The sequence below is a fragment of the Cyprinus carpio genome, chromosome A7 (assembly GCF_018340385.1).
Source record: "Cyprinus carpio isolate SPL01 chromosome A7, ASM1834038v1, whole genome shotgun sequence".
Taxonomy (NCBI): Eukaryota; Metazoa; Chordata; class Actinopteri; order Cypriniformes; family Cyprinidae; genus Cyprinus; species Cyprinus carpio.
The window spans coordinates 43,840,965-43,868,624 of NC_056578.1; the positions used below are offsets into that span (position 1 = coordinate 43,840,965).

The window sequence follows — 27,660 nt, forward strand, 5'->3', positions numbered from 1 at the left end:
GGCTTGTATTATTTAATATTTACATCAGAGGAATTTGGTTTAAAGGCATTATGCAACTAGGACTTACCTTGATTACTTTAAATATTTTTCGTTTACCAAAGAAGACATCCTTTTGTAAAATAAAAATTAAGATAAGTATTAAAATTGCCCATTCTTGTCACACGGTTTTTGATACCATTCATCCATTTTGAGAATTTTAAATCTTTCTATGGTATCTTTAATACAAACTTAAACTGGTCTGTATAAAAACTCATTAAACCTATTTTCATTTATTATTATTACCTATAACATAATGTGCCATAATTCGGAAATTAACGTTTCATTCCGTCGTTTGCGTTTTAAACGCCTTTTAAAAGCATTGGAGACATAATTAGTTTTATATTAATGCACTACTACCAGTTCCTTTATAAAAAAGAGAAAAACCCTTTTGAATAAGTTGCCAATATATATAGAGTCTACACACGGTTTAAATAGATGCTGATTTTTTTCACTTAGTATATTCTTCAGTGAGCTCAATTACCTGTTGATAAGCATAGATTATGAAACGACCACATCCTTGAATTGTTACTTCAAATATCTCGGACCAGAAACAACACTTCGCTCTTTTTAAGGAGAGCTGGGTGGCTCTTAAAGAGCCTTTTGTGTGAGGGGTGAGGGCTGGCAGCAGCGGAGCTCTACTTGGCAAGCTGGTGTAACTTGGTGACGGCCCTTGGTGGCCCTCATGACCACGGCCGTGTGTTTGGCCAGCTCCCCGGGCAGCAGCAGACGCACGGCGGTCTGGATCTCTCGGGAAGTGCTGGTGGAGCGCTTGGTGTAAGTGAGCGAGACGAGACGACTCACCCGGCGATGCCCGCTCGAAGATGTCGTTGACGAAAGAGTTCGTGATGCCCATTCGCCTTTCGAAGAGATCCCTGTGTCCAGGATGAACCTGCTGTCAGCACTTGAGAGTACACGTAGATAGCGTAGCTCTCCTTCCTGGACTTTCTGCGCTTCTTTCCTCCTTTCGCGGCGGTCTTAGTGACGACGCCTTCTTGGAGCCTTTCTTCGGCGCGGAGCTTCGCTCGTGTTCAGGCCATGACGCTGCTGGAGATCAAAAACCTCAAGAAATAATGAGTTAGAATGAGCGGGACAGAGACATTTATTCACTGATCTATGGCCTAATTTACACAGAGCGTATAGACGCTTCTGATGTGTGTTTTCATTGGTCAAACCCATAAAATCGTGTTTAATTGGACAACTCGAAGCTCACGAGTGGAACGAGAACAATCAATGCGACTAGATTATTAACTCCGCCCACACTCATGTTTGACGACCACCCCCCCACCGTGAACTGTTGTTGGTTCGTCTGGTCAGAGGAGAATGGACCCCGATGAGCTGGTTTCTCCCCAGGTTTTTTTTCTCCATTCTTCATGATGGAGTTTTGGTCCTTGCCTTGTGGTCCCTTGGCTGGAGTAGTTGGGTCACTTATTTCAGCGGATCGTGGAACTGATTGCCAATTATGCACGATACTATGTAAATGCATGAGCCGGGCATGATGACATCCCTGAATTCACTGATGACGTGCTTTAACGGCATTTGGCATATTGACCCTGTTTCCTAATTAATGTGTTCAGGTGATTGACAAAATCTGTTTAAGCACGATTAAATAAAGGTGATTGACTGTGACAAAGTCTAAAATTAGCGTTCCTAGGATAACACTTGAAAACACAACAAAACAACAACCACATACACAAAACAATGACAACTGTTTAGCCATATTAGCTTTTTTTTTTTTTTCACCCAAAACACGTAAAACTTACATTTAAAAACTATAATACATAAGACTATTTGCAGAATCTTAAAAACTATTTACAGGCAGCACTTTCCAGTCAACCTTTGAGCCGTGGCTGTCTGTCACGTGGAGGGCACATGAACCACCTCCTGCAGTGATGGCATTCGATCTGAAAAAAGAACAGAAAGAACGATAATAATCTTAATCCAAATGCTTAGGTAATCAATTATTCATTACGAATTCAGTTAAATTCATATTAGCTTTATTGGCACGATGTGCCTGACAATACAGTAGTATTACTGGTAGCTGTGTGTTTGCTTGGCAGTAATGTACTGTTAATTTACAGCTACTCCCACATCTGATTTATACTCTCTATATTTTACAGCGAACTGCTGCCTTGGGTATTTCTACAGAAAGTTTTTACTGTGTTAGATATGTTTTACAGTTTATCTTATTATCAAACCTCAAAAAGGTTTGCATTATATGTTGACCCTACATGAACACTTTACAGCTGGGTGTGTTACTGTAAGTCTCTCCTCTCGACATGGTATTGAGCAGTTAAATTAATGATTTATTTGGTGTTTGAGCCCATTCAGTAAGTGAAATAAACAACCTTTATATATGATTTGACAGTTGTTTTTAATCCATATCAAACATCTAAAAGGTGTGCATTATACACTGAGAACTAAAATGAACACTTCACAGTTGGTTGTGTTACTGTAAGTCATTTGCTCAAATGCTATTGAAAGTGGAGAAAAGTGTTATACAATGGTATAATGTAACTGAAACTTGAGAGATCAGTCCCTAGATTTGAGAACCTCGATCGTCAGGGACAAGGGACACCTCATGGCTGTTCTGGGGGTGTCAGAATACTGTACCGGACAATTACAGCTCCGATTTTTCTGTGTATTTTGCTGTTGAACACCAAAGGTGACTTTAAGTAGGCTACCATTCAGCAAGACAAATAAGTGATTGAAAAGTAACCAGGATGGGATTTAGGCATTTCCTTAAACATTTTCCATTTGGCCACCAATTTATTTTATTATTTGACTACTTTCATCACACGTTTAATTATTTATATACATATTTAAACAAGAATGCGTGTATTTATACACACATTTTTTTTATTTGTGTATTTATTTATTTATACACACATTTATTTATTTATTTGTTTATTTTTAATTTCTGCAGATTTTATTTGTTCATTTTTTGTTTTTTCATTTTTGTCGTTATATTTGTTTATTTTTTTGTTATATATATATAGATATTCTATATAATATCTATGTGGTGTGTATAGTGGAAAGTGACGTGACATCCAGCACGAGTATGTTGACCCATAATCCAACCCATCCAAGTGCACACACAACAGCAGTGGAACAGCGGCCGCCCCGGGTGTGAGGCAGTTGGGGGTTCGGTGTCTTGCTCAAGGGCATCTCAGTCGTGGTATCGCTGACCAGAGACTCGAACCCACAACCTTAGGGTTAGGAGTCAAACTCTCTAAGTTCATTTATTTCAGTAATTCAACTCAAATTGTTAAACTCGTGTATTAAATAAATTCAGTGCACACAGACTGAAGTAGTTTAAGTCTTATGGTTCTTTTATTGTGATGATTTTGGCTCATATTTAAGAAACACCCACCAACGCCACTATCTCAACAAATGAGAATATGGGTGACATGCCAATCACTAATCAACTCAAAACCACCTGCAAAGATTACCTGAGAATTCAAAATGGTCTCTCAGTTTTGGTTCACTAGGCTACACAATCATGGGGAAGAACTGCTGATCTGACAGGTGTCCAGAAGACACTCGTTTACAACCCTTCACAGAGGAGGGTATAGACACAAACATTTCATTGCCAAAGAAGCTGGCTGTTCACTAGAGTGCTGTATCCAGCATGTTAACAGAAAGTTGGAGTGGAAAAACGGAAAAAGTGTGGAAGAAGAAAGATTGCCACAACCAACCGAGGAGAACCACAGCCTGTATGAGGTTGTCAAGCAGAATCGTAGTTCAAGAATTTGACGTGAACTTCACAACGTACTGGAGCTGAGGCTGGGGTCAAGGCATATAAGAGCACCACCACACAGGCGTGTCGAGGAATTTGGCTTCAGTTATCGTATTCCCTCCTGTAAAGCCACTTCCTGAGTGTCCTTCCATGGGCTTAGGCGAAGAAGAACTGGGACTGTTCCCAAGTGGTCCAAAGTCACTCTTTTCAGATGGGAGAGCAAGATTTGTATTTCATTTGGAAACCAAGGTCCTAGAGTCTGGAGGAAGGGTGGAGAAGCTCATAGCCCAAGATGCTTGAAGTCCAGTGTTAAGTTTCTACAGTCTGTGATGATTTGGGCTGCAGTGTCATCTGCTGGTGTTGCTTGTGAGGTGGAGTTGGCCAGCAAACTCACCAGACCTGGGTCAGGGTATATTCTGGCAAGCTGTTTACCAATCACGATTCACATTCGGTGAAGCAGACTGTGGTACACGCCACTACCAACATGCGATGGGTGACTCACAAAGCACATTGATCCTTCGTGTTTTCCCAGCACGATACCACAGAAAGTACAAGGTTTCAGAAGTAGAAGGCGGGGCAACAGTTAAAACATTTCAAAGTTAAAGTTCAAGCAAAAGGATATTAATAGACAAGTTTAGTCAAATATTTATGCTTTAAGCCTATAACAAAACCCAGTGTTCAAAGTAGAGCGCAAACACTTATATCTGGAACCATTAGAATACTGTAGGAGGCTATCCAATATGCGGTCACGCTTCTGCTGCATATTCATTGCGTGGTTAAAGAACCCGATCACATGTTTAGTGATGTATAATTATGTACAATAACAATATAACACGATATAAGAAAAATCAGAGATGGTTTAATTGTCCTTTGAAATAACGATTTGTTTTGGTATGGTCGAAATTTTAAGTAGACCATTAAATACATTTACCTTTAGTCATTTATTGAAGGTGCTTTTATATCCAAAGTGACTTGCAAATAAGGACAATAGAAACAAACAAAACCAACAAAAGAGCAATAAAATGCGACAAGCCTCAGTTAGCCCAACGCAGTTCACGTATAGTTTTTTTAATTTATTTTTTATATTTAAATATACAGATTTAATAAATAAGTAATCTGTATGTATACATATCACACACACACACACTGTATGTATATGTATACACAACACACATCAAGTAGATAGAACTGAAAAAAAGAATACAGAAAGCTATGTTGTAATAGAATATAGAATAGAACACCTTTATTGCACAGCTGTACTTTGAAATTTAAGATCTAGTAGCAATGTACACTTACAAACAGTTCTAGTGCACATGTAAACAAATATGTACAAAACTACGAAGTTACATATTTACATTATTTTTACAGTTACATTGCAATCTGTACACATAAAACAAATTAATTTAATCCTTGTGTTATGTCTAATCCTTAGCATCAGCTAATCGTTCTTCAGTTATCAATTACTGATGTAGTATCAGGGTTGAAGTTAAAATACACTCAGTAGGCCTGCTGTAAATCCATGCCTTCATCAGATCTGGTCTGAACTGGCTGGAGGAGCGTGAGCAGAATTCTGCTGCCTGTTTCTTTAGGTCGGAAAGGCAGCAAGTAAAAATTATATTTAGCAACTATGTAAATAACCAGTGACTTTAAGATAGTTGCATATTTTTTGTGCTAAGTTCTTTAATGATTGAACTTATGATGATCTATTCTTCCAAATTCTGTCAGCAGAATTTTTTGATTCTTAATTCTCACATAAAATAAATGTATAGCCTAAAGAAGACTTTCATCTTTGTGATGAATCAGGATATAATCAGGGTTTCATCCCAATCGTTTTTTAATTTAATATTGAAATCTGAAAAATTAATTTATCTCATGAATTTACTTCATACCTGCACTCACAACTAGAAATAAACCTGAGATGAATCTATCAGTGTCAGAAATTTACTTTCCCATTTGGGGCAACTGATTTTTTTAAACCGTTTAAACAGAATTTCAATATTAGGCCTAAATATGAATTATAATACAAGTAATATGACAATAGGCAGTTACCAATTAAATCAGTATTAATCAAGCCTTCAGAGATAGAAGCTGCGTCTGAAGTTTCTTTTAGGTGTAGGTCTGTTTACAGTTTAATGCTGATCAGACGGCTGTACATGCCTTTACATAGCAATTACAACTGTATAATGAAATGAGATTAATGTTTAATACAACATTTTTAATATAGAAATATGTAATGACAAAATGAAATGATAGGCCTCCTTTATGATACTTATGAACGTAATATCTGCACTAGGTGTCGGTTAGACACTGTGTTAATGTAGAGGTGGAACCTCTGGATTGTTCTGATAGACCTTTGAAAACTGGCGACTCCGGTAAGAGAGGAAAGGGCTCAGAGAGTCACATCCAAGAAAGCTTTAATGAGTTGGGTTTATACAGGCCACATTGGTGAGTTTGAAGGTATACAGGCAAAATGTATTGGGGTTTGTATGAGTGTGTGTGTGGTTTTTTCCGCATGAACGCACACAATTTAAAGTTCGGTTGCTCACCGTGACCCAGCACGTGTGGTGTATATAGCTCAGTGTCTTAAAGGGAAGGTGTATAGGTATCAGTAAAATGAAACATACGCACCCTCTAGTGGTAAAATATGAAATTGAAACTAAAGGAAAAAACTTTCCTACAGTTAATAAAGAAGACTTTTATTCAATCTATTCGTTCAAGATTCTGATTCATTCAGGAATAAAATCAAGTGTCTGTCTTTAATAATAGGTCACTGAATTGTCTATAATAATGGGTCTTTCAAAGACTAATTCATATCAGGATTCAGGAATGATACACCACTCATGCGCCTAATGTGACTTTGGTTTGATGACTTCAAGAAAATACCCGCCCACCCATTCACATCTGAGAACCACTATCCTTACCCATCATGCCACACAATGTAACTGTAAAACAAAAAAAAGGTCTGTACATATTTGTTTACATTTAAATAAAAACACTCGACTCTACTTGCACTCTCTATTTGTTTTATAACTGCTTGTTTTTCTGTTAAAAATATATACTGCTTTCTATATTCTATTCCTATTCTATTAACTTGTTTTCTTTGTATGTGTGTATGTGTGTATGTGTGTGTGTGTGTGTGTGTGTAGGTGTGTGTGTGTGTGTGTAGGCCTATATATATATGTGCAGGGCTCGAACTGATGGGGGATGCGGGGGAATGGCATCCCCTGGTGGAAGAAAAAAATGACAAAAAGCATCCCCCCCACCCTCCCCTTTAGATTAATAATGTTCTGAATTAGCCTATGTAAAATGTATCATGCAAATTAAATGATAAAATTCTCTACTAATGATAATTCACAAACTAAACAACAGCGATTGGTCCATTACGAACTCGGGTACTGTAACAAGCTGCGCACAAGATGAAGCCAGTTTCAGTCCATTTTTCGTGCAAAATGGTTCAAAGCGCAACTTTTGAAGTTCTTTAAAAAGAAGAAAACTGAAGGTATGATTTTTCCATGATTCGAATTTAAAGACATTCCCCTGACATAATGCAACTGTGCTGTATGTGTAATTGTGAGGGACTGAGAGACCCTAGATTTGCAAAAAAAAAAAAAACAAAAAAAAAAAAAACACACAAAAAACACATCTTAAGAGTCCAGAAGCATTCACTGCGTGATGAAGCCCATTAGAATGCATTTAGAATGCCCTTATAATTCAAGCAATGAAAGAAAAAAAATGCCTATGTATGAGTTTGTGTTTTTATATTCATTGCACAAGCAATGTACTTTTCTGAATATCAGCACATAAATATGCTAATAGTTTTACACAACAGTGTAGAGCAACGCGGTGTGTCATTCCTTCTGAATCTGTTTTTGAACGAATCGTGTGAGCCAGTGATTCAGCGGTCCATTCACTTGTTTCGTTTCTAATTGAGTCATCTGTTTTGAGTGAATCGTTTGATTCGAATGATTCAATAAATCATTTATTAAAACAGGGATTTGCTGCCACCCACGGGCGGTTTTATTATCATCTTTATTTATCCATGACATTCCTAAACCAGCCAAGGTGGCAGCACAGAAACACATTCAGCAAAATATTGTTTAATTAGCAGTATTGACCCACATTCCTCCATTTCAGAAAAAAAAAAAGATTAAAAATAATAGTTTGTTTTATAAGGCAAATTTGTAATTAATTAAAAAAAAAAAGAAACTTTTTTTATTTACTGTGTAAAATTAGTTACGGGACAAACCCCAAATACCCCCTCAAAGAAATTGACCACACCATCCCCCTTGGAATATTTTTACAATTCGACCACTGTATGTATGTATGTGTGTGTCGCTATGTATGGATGTGGTTGTATATTATATATATTATATATATATATATATTTTATATATATATATATATATAATAAAACCTTGTGTTATAGGCCTACTGGTTATTGGGCTAACTGAGGCTTGCTTGTCATAGCATTTGAATTTCTTAATTGCTCTTTTTGGTTGGTTTTGATTGCTTCTATTGTCGTCATTTGTAAGTCGCTTTGCATAAAAGCTTCTGCTAAATGACAAAATGTAAATGTATTTAATAATTAATGATCTACTTAAAACCATACCAATACAAGTGCTCATCGTTATTTCAAATGACATTTTAACTATATCTGTTGTTTTTTTTATTTTTTTTGTTTTAGGTTTTTGTATACTTTTTTTTGCTTAATTATTATTGTTGTGATTCATAAAAGTGTGTTTTTTTGTAGAGGAGTGATTAATAGTTGCTTGCTTGTTAGTTAGTTTCTTGCATTTCTCAAGTAGTTTCATACTTGAGCTGATTGGCTGTATTCAGTCTTGTAAATGTATAAAATAACAGAATACAAACAGACCTCATTTAAAATCACAGACTTTTGAGAATAAACTTAAAATAAATGAGCACATTTCCCTAATTATATTAAATTCGTTGTGTCATAGATTAATTAATTTAGGAGATTTCACATGATTTATTCAGGTAGATTCCATTATAAAATCAAGCCTGACAAACTACTCAAAAATATTATGTTACCTTATTATGTAATATTGTTACCTTATTTTTTTAAAGTAAATAGCTCATTAGATTGTTTACAGTGTGTGTACCACAGTTTGCTTTGCCGATTGCGAAACGTGATTGATAAACAGTTTGTCAGAATATACCCTGACCTTCCTGAACCCCAGAGAGACTCTATGGAGTATTGTCAAAAGGAAAATGAGAAACAAGAGACCAAACGATGCAGAAGAGCTGAGGGCCACTGTCAGAGAAACCTGGGCTTCACACCACCTCAGCAGTGCCACAAACTGATCACCTCCATGCCACGCCGAACTGAGGCAGTAATTAAAGCAAAAGGAGCCCCTACCAAGTATTGAGTACATGTACAGTAAATGAACAATTTGCAGAAGCCAACAATTCACTAAAAGTGTTTTTTTTTAAATTATTATTATTATTATTATTGGTCTTATGAAGTATTCTAATTTGTTGAGAGAGTGAATTGGTGGGTTTTTGTTAAATATGAGCCAAAATCATCACAATTACAAGAACCAAAGACTTGAACTACTTCAGTCTGTGTGCACTGAATTTATTTAATATACAAGGTTTCACAATTTGAGTTGAATTACTGAAATAAACTTTTCCACGACATTCTAATTTATTGTGATGCACCTGTATCTGCTAACAACTGCATTTACAAGATAATACAGGTCCTTCTAAAAAAATTAGCATATTGTGAAAAAGTTCATTATTTCCCATAATGTAATGATAAAAATTAAACTTTCATATATTTAGATTCATTGCACCACCAACTGAATATTTCAGGTCTTTTATTGTTTTAATACCGATGATTTTGGCATACAGCTCATGAAAACCCAAAATTCCTATCTCAAAAAATTAGCATATTTCATCCGACCAATAAAAAAAAGTGTTTTTAATACAAAAAAAGTCAACCTTCAAATAATTATGTTCAGTTATATGCACTCAATACTTGGTCGGGAATCCTTTTGCAGAAATGACTGCTTTCAATGCGGCGTGGCATGGAGGCAATCAGCCTGTGGCACTGCTGAGGTTGTTATGGAGGCCCAGGATGCTTCGATAGCGGCCTTAAGCTTATCCAGAGTGTTGGGTCTTGCGTCTCTCAACTTTCATCTTCACAATATCCCACAGATTCTCTATGGGGTTCAGGTCAGGAGAGTTGGCAGGCCAATTGAGCACAGTAATACCATGGTCGTAAACCATTTACCAGTGGTTTTGGCACTGTGAGCAGGTGGCCAGGTCGTGCTGAAGAACGAAATCTTCATCTCCATAAAGCTTTTCAGCAGATGGAAGCATGAAGTGCTCCAAACATCTCCTGATAGCTAGCTGCATTGACCCTGCCCTTGATAAAACACAGTGGACCAACACCAGCAGCTGACATGGCACCCCAGACCATCACTGACTGTGGGTACTTGACACTGGACTTCAGGCATTTTGGCAATTTCCCTTCTCCCCCAGTCTTCCTCCAGACTCTGGCACCTTGATTTACGAATGACATGCAAAATTTGCTTTCATCCAATCAATCAAAAAAGTACTTTGGACCACTGAGCAACAGTCCAGTGCTGCTTCTTCTCTGTAGCCCAGCGTCAGGCGCTCTTCTGCCGCTGTTTCTGGTTCAAAAGCACACGCCTGTGCACGGTGGCTCTGGATGTTTCTACTCCAGACTCAGTCCACCTGCTTCCGCAGGTCCCCCAAGGTCTGGAATCGGTCCTTCTCCACAATCTTCCTCAGGGTCCGGTCACCTCTTCTCGTTGTGCAGCAAGTGTTTTTTTGCCACACTTTTTCCTTCCCACAGACTTCCCACTGAGGGTGCCTTGATACAGCACTCTCGGGAACAGCCTATTCGTTCAGAAATTTCTTTCTGTGTCTTACCCTCAGCGCTTGAGGGTGTCAATGATGGCCTTTCTGGACAGCAGTCAGGTCGGCAGTCCTTACCCATGATCGCGGGTTTTGAGTAATGAACCAGGCTGGGAGTTTTTAAAAAGCCCTCAGGAATCTTTTGCAGGTGTTTAGAGTTAATTAGTTGATTCAGATGATTAGGTTAATAGCTCGTTTAGAGAACCCTTTCATGATATGCTAATTTTTTGAGATAGGAATTTTGGGTTTTCATGAGCTGTATGCCAAAATCATCAGTATTAAAAACAATAAAAGACCTGAAAATATTTCAGTTTGGTGTGCAATGAATCTAAAATATATGAAAGTTTAATTTTTATCATTACATTATGGAAAATAATGAACTTTTTCACAATATGCTAATTTTTTGAGAAGGACCTGTATATGTGAATAATTTTGTAAATTAACATCCAAATGCTGCGCCAAGATATACAGTGAGGTTTAAGGCATTTTGATTTACATGGATGACTGGATCCGACATAAAGGGAGTTTCTTATAAAACTTTTATTAAAACACTTGTCAAAAATGGAGAGACCATTTACAATATATATATATATATATATATATATATATATATTGTGGGCTTGTATTATTAATTTTTACATCAGAGAATTTGGTTAAAGGCATTATGCACCTAGGAATTACCTTGATTACTTTAAATTATTTTGTTTACAAAAGAGCCATATTTTGTAATAAAATTAAGGTAAGTATAAAATTGCCCATTCTTGTCACACAGTTTGATACAATTCATTATTTTGAGAATTTTACATTTTCTATGGTATTTAATAAAACTTAAACTGGTCTGTATAAAACTCATTAAACTATTTCATTTATTATTATTATTATTACCTTTAACATTAATTGCCATAATTCGGAAATTAACGTTTCATTCCGTTTGCGTTAAACGCCTTTTAAAGCATTGAGAAATAATCTAGTTTTATATTAATGCACTACCAACAGTTCCTTTATAAAAAGAGAAAAACCCTTTTGAATAAGTTGCCAAATATATATGAAATCTACACACGGTTAAATAGATGCTGAATTTTCACATTAGTATGTTCAGTGAGCTCATTTACCTTTGATAAGCATAGATATGAAACAGACCACATCCTTGAATTGTTACTTAAATATTGGACAGAAACAACACTCGCACTTTTAAGGAGAAGCTGGGTGGCTCTTAAAAGAGCCTTTGTGGTGATGCGAGCTGCAGCAGAGCTCTACTTGGAGCTGGTGTACTTGGTGACGGCCTTGGTGCCCTCAGACACGAGGCGTGTTTGGCCAGCTCCCCGGGCAGCAGCAGACCGACGGCGGTCTGGATCTCTCGGGAAGTGATGGTGGAGCGCTTGTTGTAGTGAGCGAGACGAGACGACTCACCGGGCGATGCGCTCGAAGATGTCGTTGACGAAAGGAGTTCATGATCCCCATCGCCTTCGAAGAAAATCCCGGTGTCAGGATGAACCTGCTTCACAGCACTTTGTACACGTAGATGGCCGTAGCTCTCCTTCCTGGACTTTCTGCGCTTTTTTCCCTCCTCCTTTCGCGGCGGTCTTAGTGACGGCCTTCTTGGAGCCTTTCTTCGGCGCGGACTTCGCTGGTTCTGGCATGATGCTGCTGGAGATCAAAACCTCAAGAAACAATGATTCGAGTGAGCGGGACAGAGACATTTATTCACTGATCTATGCTAATTTACACAGAGATGTGGAAGCTTCTGATTGTGTGTTTCCACAGACTGAACCCATAAACTCGTATTTAATTGGACAACTCGAAGAATAACGGCTGGAACGAGGGCCAATCACATGCGGAGGAATGATAGCTCCGCCCACCGCTCCATGTTTGAACGACACTGACTCCGTTTCCTTTGTTTCAGTTGCCGCTCTTTTTATTTTATTCTATACAGAGTCTCAAATATCATACAGAACCAATATCAGTGTAATTTATAAAACCTCTTATAAACCCATTGAGAGAATGTATAGAAAGAGAAACATTAGCGATTAGACACTTTTTATTCTTCTCTGTTGTTCTGCTATTTTCACTTCGTCTCAAACTTAAATATCATTGCCATGTTGTGTGTTCTCTTTATTTTATAAATCGCTTTAATTCAAAGGAAGGCTAAACAAATGGAAATGTCGTGTAAGAAGAAGAAACAAAAATATTATCTCATTATGAACGCCTCTGACAGCAATATATAACATTATACAAGCTCCGATTTTAAAAATCAGAAAGAAAAAGATGTTTTCTGCCCAGTATGTTCACATTGGATACATAACAGTTCAACATGAAACATAGTTACATTCTCAGAATCAGTTTAATTGTGAGAAATCCGTTGTTTTTTAAGGTGCTCCTGATACACACACACATCCGATATGAGACATAATAAAATAGTACACAGACCAGCATTAAACTTCACTTTTTAACGCGAGTTTATTCGCAAGCATTTTTATTATCATTCACTTCAACTATTAAATATGAATTTTAACTCTTTATGTGAGAGTGTCTGGCTCTTTTAAAAAGAGCCGTTGTGTTTGTGGTTTACGGTGTTTATCTTCCGAAACCGTACAAGGTGCGTGCGTCCCTGTCGTGTTTTGAGCGCGTACACAACGTCCATGGCGGTTGACCGGTCTTTCTCTTGTGGCGTGCTCGGTGTAGGGTGACGGGCGTCGCGGATCAACGTTCTCCAGGAACACCTTCAGCACCCCGCGGGTTTTCCTCGTAGATCAGACCGGAGATGCGCTTGACTCCGTTGCCGCGGCCGAGCGAGACGAACGAATGGGCGGGTTTTGTGTTGATCCTGGATGTTATCACGCAGAACTTTACGATGACGCTTAGCGCCTCCTTTCCCGAGCCCTTTACCGCCTTTGCCTCTTCCAGACATGATCAAGATATCTAGTTTCAGTCGATCGACGAAAAAGAATAAAAGACAAATGCTGCAGGGAGGCCTTTTACATTTGCTTACAGGACCTGCATGAAACCAGCGCGCGTCACATGGCGCACCCCTCTTCGCTCGTTAGAGCAGGAAACAATGAGCAATTTTAAAACATAAAACAAGCAATTTTAAAAGATTGGAAATTATTTAAAAATTAACTTATTTAAAATTAATTTAAAACAGTTAAAAATAGAAAATGATTTTACATAGAATACAGTGAATACGTAAAATACAGTGCAATCAGTTCAGACATCGCACAGTGCTCATTCAATAAATGCACAGCTAAACAGATGAAAAAAAAAAAAGTCGTGACATTTGTCAAGTATAGTAACCCATACTCGAAATTGGTGCTCTGCATTTAACCCATCCAAGTGCACACACACAGCAGTGAGAAGTGAACACACCGTGAACACACACCCGGAGCAGTGGCCAGCTATATATCCAGCACCCGGGGAGCAACTGGGGGTTCAGTGCCTTGCTCGAGGGCACTTCAGTCATGGGTATTGAGGGTGAAAGAGAGCGCTGTTCATTCCATCCCTAACACCTACAACTCCTGCCAGCACCGAGACTCGAACCTGCGACCTTCTGGTTACAAGTCCAAATCTCTAACCATTAGGCCACAGCTGCCCCAAGAAAGGATCTAGCTCTCCCCGTCGGGGAACTTCCCTTAACTTTCCCCATTCATTCTCTATGGTAGTGCTTATCACTACGGATGCAATATATGTGTGGCCACGCGTAGATTTCGTGGCGCTGTTTCGCCGTTTCCGTGGCGGGGAATTCAAACAGCGGACAGTCATCTGTCAATCATTCGCTGTGAAGGAGAGGAGACGCGTCTTACGAGCGGATATTTCTTCACAAAATTGTTTTGTTTGCAAACAACATACGCTGCTAAACTACCTCGGCTTTAACTATTACGTAATTGATATGTTATTTGTTGCAAGAAGTCTTAGGATTATACCTCAATATGTGTTTTTTGTTTGTTTGTTTGTTTTTTTACCTCAGAGATCAGCGCGATACTCTCACCAAGCAGGTAAAGTGAATTCTGTACTTCTTTTTAAAAAACTTAAAAAAATTAATTACTTATTATATTATAATATAATCATGTTAATATCATTAATTATAGCAATTGTTTAGAATGTTATGTGATTTTCAAGTATTAAGTGCAAATACTGTACACCACGTAGACCAAATTCTTTATAAAAAAATGCAACTGCTGTACTTTATTGTAATATCTTTGTTTTTAAAGATGAATGTTCATAGATGTCTTGCTATATCTATAATATGTAGTGTGGTAGTTAGTGATTCTTCAGTTAATTTAACCATATGTGCTGTTCTATAAAAAATAACGTGTGTGTGTATTATATATTATATATTATTTATATTATTGTATATATATTATATATTATTTTCAACATTTACTGTGTGGTACAATTTAAAATAACTGTTTCCTATGTTGAATGAACTTTATTCCTGTGATGAAAAGCTGAATTATCAGCATAATTTATACTCAAGTCTTCAGTGTCATATGATCCTTCAGAAATCATTATTTATATGATTACTTGCTCACAAAACATTTCTTATTGTAATCAATGTTGATATTATCATTGCCACTACAAGGATGAAAGCACATTATTTTCTGAAGGATCACGTGATGCTGAAAACTGGAGTAATAATGCTGAAAATTCAGCTTTGCATCACAGGAATAAATTACGATAATTAGGAAATATATTGAAATGTAAAGCAATTCATTTAAAATTGAAAAAAAAAAATGCAATGCTACTGTTGCATATATATTCCTAGAAATATAATAAGTACAGAATGCAATGCATATATTATATATATATATATATAATATATATATAAATATATATTATATTATGAATATACATATATATATATTATATATATATATATATATATATATTATGAATTATAAAATACATTTGATATATTTTATTTGAATCTATATTTCAGGAATGTTTAGATGATGCATGCTCTGACAAGAAGAAGCATCCCACAGAGCAGGTCACCCCAAAGATTGTCTCACTTCACCATAACATCACACCAGGCACTTTGACAGTGAAGGATCAAAGGTCAGAAGTGTTTCTTCCAGATGCATACAGACACTAATGTGTGTGTTAACTGTCTGTCTCATATGTTGCACACAACACAAAGACAAATAATTTAAGTAATCCTGTTAATCTTCTGTAGAACACAACACAACACCCCATTCGCCCGGCCATTAGCTGCGTCCCCCGTTCAGCTCGCACTGGACCCTCAGAACCGGTGGCCTTTGTGTTGGACCATAGATGGACAGATCTGATGAGAACTGCCCATGATCATCACTTGGTAACGCACCATGGGAGCAAGGATCTTCTTAAACAGGTGGATGGCTTGTTGTTTTTTTTTTCTTCTTCCTGTGTTCTCCACAACTTTAAATTGTTTTATTTTTACTATTATTGTAGTTGTTGTTGTTGTTGTTTAATCTAAAATTTTAAATTAATTTATTTCCATTTGTTAATTTAAATACCAGAAGTATTGTTTGCACTGTACTTTAGTGTGTTTTTTAAATTAATTGTATTGACTTGCATTGTTTTTTTATTCTTGCTCAGTTTTGTAAACACTAAATGTTAGTAACTGATATTATTTAAACTCTGTAAATAATTATTTAATTTAAAATACTCTACCAGTCAAATGTTTTTCAGCAGTAAGATTTTAATGTTTTTTTTAAAGAAGTCTCTTCTTAATAATAATAATAATAATAATAATAATAATAATAATAATAATAATAATTATTATATATGTTTCTTTATTATTATTTTATCTTATTATAATGATTTCTGAAGATCATGTGACACTGAAGACTGTTTTTATGATGCTGAAAATACAGCTGCACATCACAGAAATAAATTACATTTTACAATATATTCAAATAGAAAGCTGTTATTTTAAATAGTAAAAATATTTCACAATATTATTGCTTTTACTGTATTTTGGATCAAATAAAGGCAGGCTTGGTGAGCATTAAAATTCTTACTGTTCAAAAACATTTAACTGGTAGTGTAAGATTTTTCTTGTTTTTTTTTTTTTTTTTTTTTTTTTTTTTCTGTGTTCTCCACAACTTTAGATTTTATTATTGTTGTTGTTGCTGTTGTTGAATCTATACATTTAAATAGTTTCATTTATTTCCCTTTGTTAATTAAAATACCAAAAGTATTTGGCCTTGTTTGAACTGTATTGAACTGTGTAAGTTTTTTTATTTATTATTGATTAAAACATGTATACAATTTTGTTGATTATTTTTTTTTATTGATATTACATTTTATTGACTTGCATTAATATCTTGCTCAGATTTGTAAACACAAAATGTTAATAACTGTTACTATTAAACATACCATAATTATTTAATGTCACAAAAATATTTTTTTTTGTATCTTTTTTTTTTTTTTCTTAGTTCTCCACATCTTTATTTGTATTATATTTGTTGTTGTTGTTTAATTTATAATTTTTTTATGTATATTTATTTAATTATTATATATTTTGGTTAGGTTTTTTTATTTTTATAATAAGTATATTACTTTACTATAAATAAAATGAAAAACTTACTTTTTGGTGAGGTTTTAGTTTATATTTCATATATATGGGTTTTTTCTGTACACAGGTTATATACAATATAAAATGAATGTCTCTTTAAAAAAAATAAAGGCCCTGAAAACCATTATCAAAATGTTCTTTTTTAATTATTCAATTTTTTTCTATATTAAAAATAACTATTCCCTATTATAATGTAAATGTTTAAGATCGTTGCACATTTTGTACATCCTACAAATTAACAATTGTTACAAGATTCGTTTTTTCTTTGTTCACAAAGTTCGTTTATTATATGTTAATCGGAAAAACGAATACAAATTCGTTTTATGGTATTTGTGGCCGAGGCGGGATTCGAACCTCTAATTGTGTGCACTTTTACCTCGTCCCGCCTCCCCTGGAATTTCCCTTCGTTCCTATTGGCTAGTCAGCGTTCTACTACCTATCCGCCGACTGGCCCCTCGGGATTGACAGGCGGAATATACTGTCCACTATTACGAACGAGGGAGTTGCGCCACTACTATGTATAGTTGTTTAGTATTATCTATTTGTGTTTCTTCGACACAGATCTATGAAGGTTTTTTACCTCCACTGAGCATATTCACCGATTTGTGTAAACCACATCTGCTGACGTGTTTGCTCTGTGTTCGTGCAGTGTTCTGTTGATGTAGTATACACAAGCTATAAAATGGTAACCCACCACGCGCATGACGAGATTACTATTTTCCAAATGTGAAAGGCAGGTGTTATACTTGTTTTAATATCGAGGTGATTCCAGTGGAACGGTCTCATTCAGTGTGAATCTTTGTAGTGGCCGTCTTAAAGGAGCCTTGGGGTTTAATGCGCTGATGCAGCGGGCGGTTTTACAGCGCGCTCCATCCGCGGATGTCGGCGCGCCAGCTGGATGTCTTTGGGCCATGATGGGTGACTCCCCCTTGGCGTGGATGGCGACAGGTTGGTGTCCTCGAACGACCGACCAGATAGCCTCGCATGGACTCCTGCAGGGGCAGATGACGGCGGGCTCTGGAAGCGCAGGTCCGTCTTGAAATCCTGAGCCGATCTCTCGCCCACGCAGACGCAGCTGGAAGGCACGTTTGCGTGCATCAGCAGCTCGGTGGGCTTCTGATAGCGGCGGGATCTCTCGGAGAGCCACGGTCCCGGGCCTGTAACGCATGGGGCCCTTCTTGACGCCGCCAGTGGCTGGGGCGCTCCTTTCCGGGCGGCTTTAGTAGCGAGCTGCTTCCTCGGGGCTTTACCACCGGTGGATTTACGAGCGGTCTGCTTGGTTTTCTTGCCATTGCTGAAATGCGTTCCTGTCTCTGCTCTCTGTTCGAGTAGAAAATGTTGTTCTGTGTTACGCGCCTGATTTTTAAGAAGCAAACAGCAACAGCTTCTGGCGTCATGAAAGTGCAGAGGCTTGTGATTGGCTGATGTGTGATGTCTGCGCATGACTGCTAACCAATGACTGCACACCTCCTATTTTCAAACGGAGCTGTTTGTGTCTCCCGCTCAAAATGCTTTGCGTTTATTACGTTGTGCAATCAGACAGTCTACTACACCCGTTTCAAATTTCCTACTGACAGTGTTTTGTATAATCCTTTTTCCCCCTTTGGTTTAAATGGTTGTTTAAAACTATCTCCAGCTGTTGATTGCATTTACAATTACCCACACTAAACATTTGTGCATATATATATATATATCTATATATATTATTTTTCTTAAATCTGAACGTGTGTGTGTATTATTATACACACACACACCACACAACACTAACAGTGGTGCACATAGGTGATCCGTGATTGCCACCACTGTCTTATGTATTAAGACTTCTATTCAAACTGAAAGCATAAATCTACGGCTACCCGCTAATGTTTTCAAAGCTCAATTGCCAAAAAACTGGTGACATTTCATTCACATGCTATTACAATCAGCGCTAAACCTAGAACCGCCGTAGACTTCCTTGCAGCAATCCGCCAAAAAAATAAAAGCTTGCTGATTTTTAAGTCTGCCCCCAAAAAAAAAGTGCCATAGTCTCAACTATTATTAATTTATTTTTTAGGTATATTTGATGGGTCACACCATGTGTCGTGTGAGTACCTAACCAAATCCCCAGGTTCTCATAAGAGAATCAAGCTGAAACACCTGTGCACCTATCTTTAACTAACAACTAAAAGAAAATCGCTCAGTAAAAGATAAAATGGGTGGCTCTTAAAAGAGCCTTTGGGTTTCAGAAACACGCTTGTATCTGTTTATTTGGCTTTGGCGGGTTTCTCGGTTTTCTTGGGCAGCAGCACGGCCTGGATGTTGGGCAGCACGCCGCCCTGAGCGATGGTCACTCGCCCCAGGAGTTTGTTGAGCTCCTCATCGTTGCGCACCGCCAGCTGCAGGTGACGGGGAATGATGCGGGTCTTCTTGTTGTCTCTTGCGGCGTTTCCAGCCAACTCCAGGATCTCAGCGGTCAGATACTCGAGCACAGCCGCCAGATAGACGGGAGCTCCGGCACCGACGCGCTCTGCGTAGTTCCCTTTGCGGAGAAGTCCTGTTGAAACACGACCGACGGGGAACTGCAGCCCTGCTCTGGAGGAGCGAGTCTTGGCCTTCGCTCTCGCTTTGCCACCGGTTTTGCCTCTTCCACTCATTGTTGATATAAAAACTTCTACGCTTGTAATGTAGCGTAGAATATGTGAGCCCCGCTCTACTGTATTTAAAAGAGTCACGAGTCGCCCATTGGTTTAGAGTCTGTAAGATTTCAAACCAATCACTGAACTTCCCTCCAACAACCAGACCGCCGAAGCCACGCCTCCACAGCTGGCGCGCGGATTCTGCAGCTTTTTAGAAACAACACGACAGAAAAAACATCAAGAACTTGTGAAGGAGGTTAGCTTTGTGGCTTTTCTAAATACAGTTAACATGTAAAACATTGAGTCGAGGTGAACTCAGATACACTCTTCTAATTTATCTTTTTTGTCACTTTTTTTAATTTGCACTGCATTCTTCTGATTGTAAGCTCTCAGTAACTACAAAACGCTTTTCTGTCATCTTGTGATCTAATCAAACTAAATAATGATTTGGACAATAGAGAGAGAGGTTCAGCTTTTTAGTACATGGTGTAATTTATTTTTGTTTAATTGATTTATGAAGACACACAGAAGCAGTAATACTGGTGACAATCCATGGTCAGAAGATAGAAATAGTTCAGTCTTATAAATTTATTGGTATCCATTTGGACAGTAAATTAAACTGGAGAAAGTACAGTGAGGTTGTCTTTAAGAAACCACAGTCAGGATTACTGTCTATATTATATATTGTGTTTTTGCTTTTTTGTACATTGTATATTTTGTATATTATTATTTTTGTTGTCTGTGTCCTGTCTTGTCACTGTTGCACTGTGGAGCTTCTGTCACTAAAACAAATTTCTTGTATGTGTAAACATTCCTGGAGATAAAGCTCATTCTGATTCTGATTAATTTTGAGGAAGATCAGTTCCTGTGGCATTAAAGCTTCTTCTGTTCTGTGCAGTGCTCTGCTGGGGAGCTGATATCACTGTGGATGATAAAAACTGGATTAATAACATGATCAGAAAGGATGGTTATATTATTGGTTTGGCTCCAGATTCTCTTGAGGTTTTTGTGGAAAAGAGAACAAGGGCAAAATTAAACATGATTTTGTATGAAGAACATCCAGATGGTCTTTTTAGTTCTTCAGTGTTAATTAGTTGGAGATTAGTAATGACTGTGTTTACAGAACGATTTAGAAGCTCTTTTATCCCTGCTGCTGTGTGCAATGTGTATATGAAAGAAACACTTTTGTTGTGTTCATTGCTGTTATTTATCGCGTTGCCTGCAGTTTACGACAGCAGTGAATGAGTTGATGGATTATTGTCATGTTGTGTCTGCCGTTTTATTTACTGAGTTGTTTTGAAAGTACAATGGTGGTACAATTTAGTTATGTTTCTTAACATAACTTTACTTCAATAAAGTAAATTGCTCTTTCTTTAGTTTGTGGGTGGCTCTGAAAAGAGCCGTTGGGGAATAAAAAACAGTAGTTTTTTTTACTTCTTCTTGGGAGCTGCCTTTTTTAGGCTTGGCAGCTTTAGGCTTTCTTTGTCTTGGGTTTGGGCAGTCTTGGCCTTTTTGGGGCTCTTGGCTGCTTTCTTGGGCGCTGCGGGCTTCTTTGCCTTCTTGGGGCTTCGTGGTCTTCTTTAGCGGCTGCAGCGGCGGGTTTCTTGGCCTTCTTGGGGATTTCTTAGCGGCGGGCTTCTTGCGACCCGCTGCCGCTGCGCTCTCTTGGGCTTCTTTTGGCAGCAGCAGCGGGTTTCTTGGCCGCGGGCTTCTTTCGCTTTAGGAGCTGCTTTCTTCGCCGGCTTCTTCTTGGTCTCGGTTTGCTGCTTGTTGATCTTGAAGGAGCCGGAGGCACCGGTTCCTTTGACCTGCAGCAGGGCCTCCTTTAGTCACACAGGCTCTTGATGGCGAGCTTGATGCGGGAGTTCTTCTTCTCCACGTCGTAGCCCGCCGGCAGCGAGAGCTTTCTTCAGGGCGGCGAGAGACACACCGCTCCTCTCCTTCGATGCGGACACGGCTTTAACCGATCAGATCACCGACAGCTGGACCTGCTTTCTTGGCTTTAGCAGCGGACTTCTTCTTGGGCGCTTTTTGGCGGCGGGGGGCGGCTGCGGCTGGGGCGGTTTCTGCCATCTCTCTGTGTGAAGTATTCAGTAAAATCAGTAAATCAAACGCTCAATGTGAGCTGCACTCGAACCGCGCTGCGCTCTTATTTAACACATGAGAACCTTATAGACTCAACCCGCGCGCTGCGTGTCTGCGCGCCTCCGCGAGCCGCTCGCGCTTGTGTTTTCTTCTTCTACATTTAAGAGCAAAACTCGTACCTACTAAAATAGTTTGGCGCATTAGAAACAAAGTGGACACCAAGCAGAGGTTCTTGGCTTTCTTTGGAGACTAAAAATACGCGGCGAGGAAATTTTTTGTTTTGCTCCGCGCAGATCAAACTCGAGGAGAGCATCAGCCACGGAACAAAGCCGCGTGTTGCATTTAATGCCTCGTTTAAGTGGAAAAGTTGATAGAAAGATAAACTCGTCCTCCTGAGTGTTTCAGAAACAGTTTTGGAAGTGATTTAATGAAATGATCATCAGTGAAGCGCGTGTGCAGTGTTTGATACAGCTGTTGTTTTGGGCAGCTTGAAGCACAAACATCCGGAGACTTCTGAGTCAGGAGATGATCTGTCATAATACTATAATAATAATAATAATAATAATAATGATAACAATAACTCAGTTTGGAAATTCATTAATACGTTTATATGAATTCATAGAAATTAACCACCACATTGCCAAAAAAAAAAAAAAAAAAAAAAAAAAAATTCAGAGATCAGCAGAAGTCAGAGGAGTTTATTTGCTCTGCTTTCATGCTCCAGACACCAAGAGTTAGACTCTAACAGAGGACACTAAACACTCAAGGCAATGGGAAGAAGGATTCTGGTTGTCTGGAACAGATAAACTTCGAGAATCTCCAGACATGGACATATGGTTCAATACATATCTCTGGTGATTATTTAGGTCACAAGCGATCGGGGGTCAGTAACGGCTCATCTGGGGGACGGACCTGAACATTATCAGGTGTTTTAGTTTCACACACATGGACAATGAGTACAGTTTTTCTCATGAGAGGAAAGGAGAATTCACTGAAACTGTTTAAAGTTATTCTCTGACACACAGAAATATCATACATGTTCTGAGTATGGAGACTCAGTGCCCTCCATAACCTGGACAGCTGTACTCGGCAGTCAAGAGAGATATATTGCACTAAAGGAATTAAAGGTCAGGCCTTAAGGTAGACAAATAATGTGCTGTGTTTAAATCACATGACATATTTAATTTCTGGTCCAAATCTTTTTTCCTACTGTCACCCTCACAGAAAAACACCAGAAGTTGCTCTATTAACGTCCCATTTTCTCTTCTCAAGGGGGATTTTTATTTATTTATTTATTTGTTTATTTATTTTATTTTATTATTATTATAGTATGTTTTTATTAATTTTTTTTGCGAATCTTTAAGTAAAATTATATTTTATTCACAATTTAATCTTTGTCTAAAATTATTTTACTGTAAATTGAGAAAATATCAATGTTTCCATAAGGCAATGCTGTACAACAGTGTAATTGCAGTAATTATTTCCGCATTGGGATTTTGTTTATAGATAGTTATGAGCCCAAGTCATTTGTTCTGCCCTCTTGTGTTCTCTCTGTGTATGTTTGTGTTTCAGGGGGGGGCGGTTCCTTGAGATAATGTGCTGGAGGCTGCTACTGGTTCTCCTCTACACCTGACCCAGATATAAGGACTCCCCTAAAACACTCAATCTGGGCCAAGATTGTGCCATGTGCTGGAGGCTGGTCTCTGTAAAATAGATCCGAAATCAGAATCTCAGAAAAGCTTTATTGCCAAGTATGCTTACATACAAGGCATTTTGTTTTAGTGACATAAACTTCCAATACACTGAGACAACAACAACAAACACAGACAACAAAAAAAGAAAAAAAAAAACAAAACAGATAAATATTGCTAAATTAATCGAAAAAATAAATACATTTTGATGATATAGATGATAATGGAAAAGAATAGAGTAAGATGCAGGGATGTACTATGAGGAGGTGGTAACAAATAAGTATAAGAATATTGCACATTTTTATTGCATAAGTGGGGAACATTTAACTGTTCATGAGGTAGATTGTCTGGGGGAAGAAACTGTTCTTGTGCCTGACTGTCCTGGTATATGAGACTCTGAAGCGCGGGCCAGATGGCAAAAGTTAAAAGATGGGGTAACTTGGATGTGAGGGATCCGGAGTGATTTTCTGAGCCCTTTTCCTCACTCTGGATGTATACAGTTCTTGAAGAGTGGGCAGGGAGCACAATAATCCTTCAGCAGTCCGAACCCATTCTCTGTAGTCTTCTGATGTCTGATTTTGTAGCTGAACCCAAACCAGACAGTTATTGACAGTGCACAGGACAGATTCAGTGACGGCTGAGTAGAACTGTTTCAGCAGCTCCTGTGGCAGGTTAAACGTCCTCAGCCTGGCGAAGGAAGTACAACACTTTGTTGGGCCTTTTTTCACAATGGAGTTCAATGTGATTGTCCCACTTCAGGTCCTGAGAGATAGTTGGTGCCCAGGAATCTGAATGACTCCACGGCCGCAGCCACAGTGTGGTTCATGATGGTGAGTGAGTGGGGGAGTGCATGCAGGGGGGGTTTCTCCTGAAGTCCAACGATCATCTCCACTGTTTTGAGCGTGTTCAGCTCCAGGTTGGTTAGACTGCACCAGACAGCCCAGCTTGCTCAAACTCTTGTCTGTAAGCAGACTCGTCACCGTCCTGAATGAGGCTGATGACTGTAGTGTCATCTGCAAACTTCAGGAGCTTGACAGAGGGGTCTTTAGAGGTGCAGTCGTTGGTGTACAGCGAGAAGAGCAGTGGGGAGAGAACACATCCCTGAGGGACACCAGTGTTGGTGGAGCAGCTGTTTGACATGAATTTCCCCAGTCTCACTAGCTGTTGCCTGTCTGTCAGAAAGCTGGTGATCCACTGACAGATAGAGCTAGGAACAGAGAGCTGGGTCAGTTTGGTCTGGAGGGCTGTTGGGATGATGGTGTTGAAAGCCAAACTAAAGTCCACAAACAGGATCCTCACATAAGTCCCTGTTTTGTCCAGATGTTGCAGGATGAAGTGCAATCCCAGGTGTTAATGGTTGTGTTAACGGTTGGGGAAGTTGTGGCCTAGAGGTTAGAGAGTTTGACTCCTAAACCTAAGGTTGTGGGTTTGAGTCTCGCGCCGGCAATATCACGACTGAGGTGTCCTTGAGCAAGGCACTGAACCCCCAACTGCTCCCCGGGCTCCGCAGCATAAAGGATGCCCACTGCTCCGGGTGTGTGTTCACGGTGTGTGTGTGTGTGCACTTCGGATGGGTTAAATGCAGAGCACCAATTCTGAGTATGGGTCACCATACTTGGCTGTATGTCACTTTTTTTTTTTTTTTGTTGTGTGTGTAGGGAGATGGTCAGAAGGGGTGTGGGGGGTTTCGAATCTACAATAAAACTCATTCAGGTCTTCAGGAAGTGGTGGATTCGCCTCAGTGCAGGGGGGTGTTGTCTTGTAGTTTCTGATGGCTCTCAGCCTAGGGTGAACATACGAGCCATTTTCCCAGGACGCGTCCTTGCCAGGATTTCTATATTGCCTAAAACATCCAAAGGAGTTTGACCAATAACATGCAGGTGTTGTACATAATCGACCAATCGTGGCGTGTGAGAAGGTGAGATCTACAGAGAACGATCAAAGCAATGCAAATACACGTACATCATTTATTCTTTTCAGAAAATGACTACAGCGGTACTTTAGGGAAAGGCCAACAGGAAGAGAGCAGGGTTACTGAAGCTCTTCCATGAGATGAGATTGAGGATGAGCAAGTCGACTAGGACACGACGACGGTGGACTGAACGGTAGCAAGGAAGATTAATGAAGAAACAGATGAGGAGATTATACAAGGAAAGATATTCTCTTCATGTATAATTGACGTAAACTTAAACAAACTATTTTTTTATTATTTGATCGATCTTGATTTACCGTAGCTGCCATAACTGCACTTTTTTGGGGAATGAACTAACGTTACATATTTCCGGCCTTCCCTGCTAACATTATCTTGATCATTTTACAATGTGCTATCGGTTGAGTATGTACATTGTTTTTTGCATTTAAGAAGATTACGTGTGATTTTTTTTTTTCTTCTTTTTTTTAACAGTGTCATCTCGTCGTACATTCACTTTGCAAATATGTCAGAACATGTAACGTTAACGTTAAACGTTAGGATCTCGCGTAAAAACTGTTATCAATGTTATCAAATATATGCAACTTGGATCATTTTAAGATATATATGTTCAACTATGTGCATATTTTTAGGCAGATTACGCGTCTATGAATTTTTTTTTTTTTAAATAATAGATTAGCCAACTCGATGTAACTTTGCCTTTTGCTTTTCTATAAATATGCTTTGCAACTATGCTAAGGCGTTGTTCAAACATGCTCGACATTATAGGAAAGTTGCAAGTAAAATTTTGTAGGATGTCCTGTTAAAACAAATCGTGTCCATGAAGTGGAACATTCTTTTCTGAGCTGTACTTTCATTCCAAATATCAAATCATATCTCGTTTTTAATATTCCAGAGACTTCGTTGTGACATCATTCCACATTGAATCTGATTAAACTCAATCGCTCACTTATGGTATATATAGTTTAACTAAACTGTACTCATTTAATTTCTGAGATATTTTCTCTCTTTTTTGACATTACATTATGTGAGTATATGGAAGGTACATGTAAAAGTTTATAGGATTTCCATTTAAAACTAATTTTGTACATTAAGTTGATCATGCATTCTTTTAATGCAGAGTTGTCATTACAAAACTCAAGTTATATGTCATCTTTACTATTTCAGAGACCTCATCACTGTGACATCATTCCACATTGTCTTCAGCTTGGGGCCATCACTCAATTACAGTAAGTGTTGTTTTTGTTTTTATATATATAGATAGATATATACAGAATGTGTCATACAGAGTCTCTGTGTGGTACCTCCCAATGAGGGCATGACAACAATCAAAGAATTCCAGGTTTGTAAACATATGTCCTTTTTTAAGGACCTAACATACATTAGGGTTAGGGTTAGGGTTAGGGCCAGCCTGTATGTTGCCAAAATTTCAGTGAAACTGAAAATGTGTTTTATTTATTTATTTATTTATTATAAAATTATTTAATATTTACTTACTTATTTTGGCCTTAGGGCTGCAACCCTGAAGAAGCAGTAAAAGGAATTTCTGAGACCACTCTGGGGCTTTTTGTGATTCGCACAAAGAACGGTGCTGGTGCTGAGGGATGAGTCGGGTGATGTTGGAGCTGTGATAGAGGGTGCAAAGCTGCTACAACACATGAAGAGTATTTATAGTATATAAATATATATATATCTGTGGACAGGGAACGAGCCAACGACAGACACACGTATGTTTATTTAAGAAACAAGTGGGGAATAATATTCCACAAAAGGTTTAGCAAGCACTTAAAAGGGCACTGGTTGTTTATCACGGCGTTCAATTGGCCGCGGCGCTTGCAGGGGATGGAACGAAAGACGGGTGCGGTTCTAGGACCGCGGGTCCGGCAGCTCACGTCTCTAGTGGCGCGGGGTCCCATCAACGCACCTCTTCCTGGCCCATCGAGGACACCCAGTGTGATGCACATTTTACAGCGGCGGTGATGAGAGCTCCATTTGTGTTTTGTGTTATAGATCAGGAGAAAGCACATGCAATAAAAATAAGTACTATGCACTCTAAGTACTATGCATAATATGACAATGTTACCCGTGAAAATGTGAAAATTAATGTT

At 38.4% G+C, this 27,660-nt stretch overlaps 1 protein-coding gene, 1 long non-coding RNA gene and 2 pseudogenes across 2 annotated transcripts; 1 reads left to right on the plus strand and 3 right to left on the minus strand.

Annotated features, from left to right (window-relative positions):
• Nucleotides 1-627: 627 nt before the first annotated feature.
• On the minus strand, nucleotides 628-10,760 carry LOC122145811 (annotated as a pseudogene).
• A 1,166-nt stretch (nucleotides 10,761-11,926) lies between these two features.
• Nucleotides 11,927-13,251, minus strand: LOC109109283 (annotated as a pseudogene).
• Nucleotides 13,252-14,518: 1,267 nt separating this feature from the next.
• Nucleotides 14,519-15,861, plus strand: LOC109100698. The gene is made up of 3 exons (XR_006160525.1): nucleotides 14,519-14,667; nucleotides 15,612-15,730; nucleotides 15,849-15,861. It is a non-coding gene; the product is annotated as an uncharacterized LOC109100698 (long non-coding RNA).
• A 3,564-nt stretch (nucleotides 15,862-19,425) lies between these two features.
• On the minus strand, nucleotides 19,426-19,888 carry LOC109059526 (histone H2A). Its single transcript, XM_019076713.2, has one exon. It carries the CDS (start codon nucleotides 19,862-19,864, stop codon nucleotides 19,475-19,477), a length of 390 nt encoding a protein of 129 aa, XP_018932258.2. The 5' UTR covers nucleotides 19,865-19,888; the 3' UTR covers nucleotides 19,426-19,474.
• Between the last annotated feature and the right edge of the window lie 7,772 nt (nucleotides 19,889-27,660).

Bases quoted from the DNA above. Each gene is read 5' to 3' on its own strand.
- LOC109059526 (XM_019076713.2), bottom strand. From the start codon at position 19,864: ATGAGTGGAAGAGGCAAAACCGGTGGCAAAGCGAGAGCGAAGGCCAAG.